General features: G+C 42.5%; 1 protein-coding gene across 2 annotated transcripts in view; it reads right to left on the reverse strand.

The window, feature by feature from the left end:
- LOC110489130 (progesterone receptor) overlaps positions 1–5,872 on the reverse strand; it is a 34,348-nt gene extending 28,476 nt beyond the window's left edge. For both annotated transcript variants that reach the window (XM_036943312.2, XM_090198717.1), the window contains exon 1: positions 4,484–5,872. In XM_036943312.2, the coding sequence (XP_036799207.2) occupies positions 4,484–5,325 (842 nt within the window). In that variant the 5' untranslated portion in view covers positions 5,326–5,872. The remainder of the gene's footprint in view (positions 1–4,483) is intronic.
- Between the last annotated feature and the right edge of the window lie 2,175 nt (positions 5,873–8,047).

The raw sequence follows: 8,047 nt of genomic DNA on the forward strand, positions 1-8,047 counted from the left end.
AAGGACTACATGCTTTCCGGTATATTTTGAATACAATACTGGGTGGGGTGAATATATTTTATATGACATACATGATTTTTTGTTAACTAGCAAATAGTAGCCTACAGCAAAGTGTGTTTAAATAATTTCTAACTTGTTAACAATTTATAATCTTTACAAGAAACTGCCACGGGCACTATCTAATATGTGGAGACATTTCACTGCAGCTAAAGTAGAAGGAAAAGCAGTGTACATTTGCAAATACTGTGCCAAATCATATGTGAAGAACGCAACAAAGATCCAGAATCATCTGGCCAAGTGCATAAAGTTCCCTCAGCGCTCACAGCAAGCAACCTTTGACAAAAGTCCCTCTACTTCTATTTGAGGTGAAAATTATGAATCAGATACCTTATCGATAGCAACAGCTCATGTACCTCCTGGAATCAGACGTTTTTTTTGACTCAATGGAGGAACGTATTCAGAGAAATGCTGATGAATATCTTGCTCGAGCTGTGTATGCAAAAGGTTCACCTCTGATGCTCACAGACAATGTGTATTGGAAGAGATTTTTGAATGTTCTTCGCCTAGCATACACCCCTCCAACCAGATATGCTTTATCTACTCATTTGCTGGATGCAGAGTTCAGAGTTCAAGTGAAGGCCAAGAAAATCATAGAGAAAGCAGACTGTATTGCAATCATCTCTGATGTGTGGTCGAATGTTTGTGGGCAAGGAATAATTAACTACATAATCTCCACCCCTCAACCAGTATTCTACAAGAGCACAAGCACAAGCGACAACAGACACACCGGTCTCTACTTGCAGATGAGCTGAAGGCTGTTATCATGACCTTGGTCCACAGATGGTATCTGCACTGGTGACAGACAATGCTGTGAACATGAAGGCTGCTTGGTCTAAAGTGGAGGAGTCCAACCCTCACATCACACCCATTGGCTATGCTGCTCATGCATTGAATCTGCTCCTCAAGGACATCGTGGCACTGAAAACAATGGATACACTCTGCAAGAGAGCCAATGAAATGGTCAGGTATGTGAACGGTCATCAAGTTACAGCAGCAATCTACCTCACCAAGCAAAGTGAGAAGAATAAGAGCACCACATTGAAGCTGCCCAGCAACACACGTTGGGAGTCTCCTGGAGGGGAAGGAGTCTCCAAGAAATGGCCATGTCAAAGTCTGCCGATATGGACAGCCGCATCAAGAGGATCCTCATGGATAATGTATATTGGGAGAGAGTGGTAAGCAGCCTGAAACCTATATCCGTAGCCATTGCACGGATTGAGGGAGACAATGCCATCCTGTCTGATGTTCAGACTCTGCTTGCAGATGTAAGAGAAGAAATCCATACTGCCCTGCCCACTTCACTGTTGCTCCAAGCAGAGGAAACTGCAGTTCTGAAATACATCAAAAAGCGTAAAGACTTCTGCCTGAAGCCCATACACGCCGCAGCGTACATGTTGGACTCCAAGTATGCTAGCAGGAGCACCCTGTCTGGTGCAGAGATCCACAAGGCCTATGGTGTCATCAATACCATGCCTGGATGAGGCCAAGGTTCTTGGCAGTCTGGCGAAGTACACTTCCAAGCAAGGGCTTTGGGATGGAGATGCAATATGGCAGTCGTGCCAACATATCTCATCAGCCACCTGGTGGAAGGGACTTTGTGGATTTGAGGCTCTTTCCCCTGTTGCTTCCATCATCCTCAAAATCCCACCAACATCAGCTGCCTCAGAGCGCAACTGGTCCTTGTTTGGGAACACACACACACCAAAGCACGCAACAGGTTGACCAATACAAGGGTTGAAAAATTGGTGGCCATCCGGGCAAATTTGAGGCTTTTTGAGCCTGACCACGAGCCATCCTCAACAAAGTTGGAAAGTGACAGTGAAGATGAGGCCTCAGAGTCTGATGTTCAAGAGGTGGACATTGAGGAGGTCCAGAGCGAAGACATGGAAGCCTGAGAGGAAGACAACCAAAGCTTTAGTTTCTAGACTATAATTTTACAGATGCATGTTGAAAACATTTTTGGAAGATGCGATGGATCATTGGGGATCATTGAATATTCCCATTCTTTTGTTGAAAATCATCCCATCTGAAGAGTCAAACTCATTTAATTGAAGTTCAATTCGTAACTAACTCGTTTTTTTTATTTCTATTGGAAAGATTTAATCATTTGCAATTATGTCTATTTATGATGAGGTTAAAGGTTTATGTTTCTGTCTCCATATGATATGGTAAATATATCCAATGCAGAAAACATCTACATTTAAATGGTATTAATATTAATTTGCATTTCCGTTAATTCCCCTATATTCTGGTTAATTCCCACGGAAAGTTTCCACCTCAGAATATTCCCCAAAATGTGCAACCCTAATACCACCCCTACCTTGTCACAACACAACTGATTGCCTCAAACGCTTTTAAGAGTAAAGAAATTCCACAAATTAACTTTAACAAGGCACACCTGTTAATTGAAATGCATTTCAGGTAACTACCTCATGAAGCTGGTTAAGAGACTGCCAAGAGTGTGCAAAGCTGTCATCAAGGCAAAGGGTGGCTACTTTGAAGAATCTCAAATATATTTTGTTTTGTATAACACTTTTTTGGTTACTACATGATTCCATATGTGTTATTTCATAGTTTTGATTTGTTGTGTGGAATTGTTATATTACTTGTTAGATATTGCTGCACAGTCAGAACTAGAAGCACAAGCATTTCGCTACACTCACGATAACATCTGCTAAAAATGTGTAATACAATTTGATTCTAAACTTTTGACTGGTACTGTATATTATGTCCCAAAGCTGTGCCCCTAATTATTAAAGCTGCAATATGTCACTTTTGGGGCAGCCTGACCAAATTCACATAGAAATGTGAGTAATAGATCTGTCGTTCTCATTGAAAGCATGTCTAAGAAGCAGTATATCTGTTCTATATGCGCTGTTTCTATACTTCCCATGCTTAAGTATGTTTTTTTGCGTCTTTTACTTTCGGCTTGTACACCAGCTTCAAATATCAGAAAATACAATGTGTTTGCTTATGGAAAATATATTTCACAGATCTTTAAATGGAACAATCATTGTCTACATTATACTTGCTTGTTTTGGTCCCATTAACTGAAATTAGGCAAACTATTAGAATTTCAGCAACCAGGAAATGGCTTAGTGATTTCTGCATAGTGCATCTTTAAGTGGTGAGTGTTGCCAAATGTCCTAATGGGCTGGCGGATTGAGACTAAATACATTACACCTGGTTAGTTAAAGGCCAGCGGATAGTTGACTGGAAGCCTATTACTCTAATACCCCTTAAATAAACACTGGTTAGGAAGTAAACAGTTGTGTCAGGGGCAGACCCACTGGTGGGTAGTAGTCAGTAGACGGCCATGCTGGAAAAGACAGCTGCAGTCTGTCCTCTCCAGCAAGGGGATATTGTAGTGAGTCTCTGAGGCAGCTGGTGAAGGGAATTAGGTCACATGTTAAAATGGATATTCACTAACATGCTTACCACACCAATCCCATCGCGTGCACGAGCGTTGCAAAATATATTTACGCACACGTTATTCAATCATTGCACCCACACTGCTCGCGCTCGTCAACGAGCGTCTGCATAGCCAGGCGCTAAAATAGAACTTGGTTCTATTTGTGACGCTTGACGTGCTTTAAGTCCCACCTCTCCCATCTCCTCATTGGTTTTTAGGAGCATATACCCATGTGTCATCTCCAAAATTGTTTTTTAGAAACATATACCCACGTGGGTGATTGAAAGACGAACTGAGGTCCACACTCTCGTCCAGTTGGTGGTGGTAATGCACCTTAAAGTTGGTTGCCAACTGCTATATAAAGTCCAAAGAAGAAGAAGAAGTCTGAAGTAGGATAGATTACTAGAAACTAACTGGGTTTACCCTTTTATTGTTGGATTAGTTGTCGGAGTGGAGGACCTTGTGCATTCCAGATAAAATAACAACCCAATGTTTATATCCCAGGACAAATTAGCTAGCAACAGCAAGCTAGCTAGCTATTGCCATAAATGTTGAATTATTTTCCAAATGAATATAGTTGGTTCAGAGTTTGTTTTGATATTTCAATTTGCGTGTCCTGATCGTGCCTGGTGTGTGGTGGACAAAATCAACATGTGCGTGATAGGGCATGTGGACACACGTGTGCTTGTGGTCTGGTCAGAATGTTTTTGTTTTTTTTACCCTTATTTTACCAGGTAAGCTGTAAGGCTGCATCTCAAATGGGAGGACACATAGTGAATATGGTGCCATCCAGAAGCATCACAACACTTAACTCTACATAATACTGTCATAACAATATAACAGATGGCATTACAACTATTATTGAATTTGACAGATTATAACAACTGTTGTTTTGTTATGATGACACAAACATAGTTAGAGAAGCTACATTGATGTTCCTCTGGCCCGCTTGGTAATTATGGGAAACAAACAAACAATTTAAATAAAATGTCTTATAAAGAGTATATCTACCTCAAACTGGGGTCAGCACCCATCCATCCAGAACTATCCTTCTTGATAGCGGAATGATACACTTGGAGACCCCTTTCACCCATCATCACACTTTGGTAACTTTGCGCCTGGACATGAAACTCCTGTGGCATCCCAGAGTCATAGTCCGTATAGTTAACCCCAGAGAACGAGGTACATGGAAAGGGTTTACGTGCTCCACGAGACATGCAATTTCCGTTGTCACAATATTTACAGAACCAAGATCCATCCGCCACGGGACAGGGTCCCTCATGCCCTGGTTCGATTTTGATGTTACGGCTGCTTTGGGTTTGGTAATTGACTGCCGACGTGTCCGGAAAGTCCCTACCAAACACCAGGGCTGGGGGGTCTTTACGTAATGGAGAACTTAAAGGTAACAGTTCGTCAAACTGAGAGGGCACTGCGTTACCGTTATCCAGATTCACTAACATGTCCGAGTTTTTACGGAGACCTTGGGCCATCTCCAAATCGTGCGTAGGCCTTGTCACGTTCCATTCGCAGTCCCTTTCGCGCTCCAGAGTTTGTAAAAAACCCGAGTCATTTTGTCCACAAATGTCTTGATTTACTTCGAATGATGGCCCATTTGATATAATTATCGTTTTCCTCGACATCTGGGTGGTTAATGAGGTCAAACTGGCGCCAGCTCCAAAATCCTCCGAGACGGAGAAACGGTTTCCGTAATTTGGGCCGCTGTCTGCAGCGAACGGAATGTCGCCCCGTCCATTATCCACTATCTCGTTAAACTGCGAACTCAAACCTAAAAACACAGGCACCGCGTCACTTAATTCATTGGCTGTATGTGATTTATTTGTGTCACTCTGCATTGTTGTTTTGATTCCGTCACAGACGCGCACGGTTCTAAACAAATACGTGATCTCTAGGTCTCAGTTATGCACAGTAGAACCTAAAACTCGAGGAGCTACAAAAAAAAATGTCCCGTAATGTGAGAGTAGAAGCAACTACGTCAAATCCAAACGCAACCGTGTCACCGGAGACTCCTGCTATGTCGTTATGTCTGGCCACCACCTATAACCACATCGAACTACGGGATCTACATTAACAACAAGTCACTTCGACGCCTCCGCGCTTTGCTCATTCGGGTGTGACCTCCGCAGCTCAGTGAAGGGAATGGCTGGCGCGTGTCCAAGTTGAGACTTGTGTGGGGTAAAGTGCATTCTATACCGTATTATTATTGTCTGTTTATAACACATTGTTCTAAATGTATATGGTTCTAAATCCATGTCGATCTAAATATGTCTGTTACTTATTTGACTGTTGCTGTTCTCACTGTAAAGTATATTTGAAATATAGTTTTAATAAAGTTGAAGAGACAAGAGTGCCTCTGTTGCTGGTTCCTCTTATCTCCCAGTCAAAACACAGTGTGTGCTCTCCTCCTCCTTCAGTGTAATAACACAACAACAGTGACTTGTTAGTGTTTTTCTGACCCACAGACTCTCCGGTAATGTATTTAAAAAAGTGATTGAAAGTTATGTCCACCGTGTTACAGTACCTTAAGATGAATGCACTAATTGTAAGTCTATCTGGATAAGAGCTTCTGCTAATTGACTCAAATTTAATGTAACTGAGCTGCTCAATAGCCTACTTCCCAAAGAACATAACTGTATTTTCCCTAGGGAGGGATTTTGCCTTCCAGAATAGTAGACCTCAGATTTTATAACACTGTATACAAAAATTAAAGATGTTGATTCAACTTAAAGCAACCAGCTGCAATATGATTGTGAGTTGGCTCAACAACATTTTTGCTCCAGCTGGTTATTTTACAATTGTATGTGGAATCAATATATATATTTTTAAACAGTCCTTACTATATGTTTTCTGTCATAACATGCCTACTGAAAAACACACACACTTCGTACAAACATATGTCAGACACACACACACACACACACACACATTTTTTTTTTTTTAAATGCCTTCCTAACCATCTTAAATAAACATGCCCCATTCAAGAAATTTAGAACCAGGAACAGATATAGCCCTTGGTTCTCCCCAGACCTGACTGCCCTTAATCAACACAAAAACGTCCTATGGCGTTCTGCATTAGCATCGAACAGCCCCCGTGATATGCAGCTGTTCAGGGAAGCTAGAAACCATTATACACAGGCAGTTAGAAAAGCCAAGGCTAGCTTTTTCAAGCAGAAATTTGCTTCTTGCAAAACTAACTCAAAAAAGTTCTGGGACACTGTAAAGTCCATGGAGAATAAGAACACCTCCTCCCAGCTGCCCACTGCACTGAAGATAGGAAACACTGTCACCACTGATAAATCCACCATAATTGAAAATTTCAATAAGCATTTTTCTACTGCTGGCCATGCTTTCCACCTGACTACTCCTACCCCTGTCAACAGCACTGCACCCCCAACAGCAACTCGCCCAAGCCTTCCCCATTTCTCCTTCTCCCAAATCCATTCAGCTGATGTTCTGAAAGAGCTGCAATCTGGACCCCTACAAATCAGCCGGGCTAGACAATCTGGACCCTTTCTTTCTAAAATTATCTGCCGAAATTGTTGCCACCCCTATTACTAGCCTGTTCAACCTCTCTTTCGTGTCGTCTGAGATTCCCAAAGATTGGAAAGCAGCTGCGGTCATCCCCCTCTTCAAAGGGGGGGACACTCTTGACCCAAACTGCTACAGACCTATATCTATCCTACCATGCCTTTCTAAGGTCTTCGAAAGCCAAGTCAACAAACAGATTACCGACCATTTTGAATCTCACCATACCTTCTCTGCTATGCAATCTGGTTTCAGAGCTGGTCATGGGTGCACCTCAGCCACGCTCAAGGTCCTAAACGATATCTTAACCGCCATCGATAAGAAACATTACTGTGCAGCCGTATTCATTGATATGGCCAAGGCTTTCGACTCTGTCAATCACCACATCCTCATCGGCAGACTCAACAGCCTTGGTTTCTCAAATGATTGCCTCGCCTGGTTCACCAACTACTTCTCTGATAGAGTTCAGTGTGTCAAATCTGAGGGTCTGTTGTCCGGACCTCTGGCAGTCTCTATGGGGGTGCCACAGGGTTCAATTCTTGGACCGACTCTCTTCTCTGTATACATCAATGAGGTCGCTCTTGCTGCTGGTGAGTCTCTGATCCACCTCTACGCAGACGACACCATTCTGTATACTTCCGGCCCTTCTTTGGACACTGTGTTAACAACCCTCCAGGCAAGCTTCAATGCCATACAACTCTCCTTCCGTGGCCTCCAACTGCTCTTAAATACAAGTAAAACTAAATGCATGCTCTTCAACCGATCACTACCTGCACCTACCCGCCTGTCCAACATCACTACTCTGGACGGCTCTGACTTAGAATACGTGGACAACTACAAATACTTAGGTGTCTGGTTAGACTGTAAACTCTCCTTCCAGACCCATATCAAACATCTCCAATCCAAAGTTAAATCTAGAATTGGCTTCCTATTTCGCAACAAAGCATCCTTCACTCATGCTGCCAAACAAACCCTTGTAAAACTGACCATCCTACCAATCCTCGACTTTGGCGATGTAATTTACAAAATAGC

This window comes from Oncorhynchus mykiss, chromosome 14 (assembly GCF_057628025.1).
Source record: "Oncorhynchus mykiss isolate SJ-2025 chromosome 14, ASM5762802v1, whole genome shotgun sequence".
NCBI lineage: Eukaryota > Metazoa > Chordata > Actinopteri > Salmoniformes > Salmonidae > Oncorhynchus > Oncorhynchus mykiss.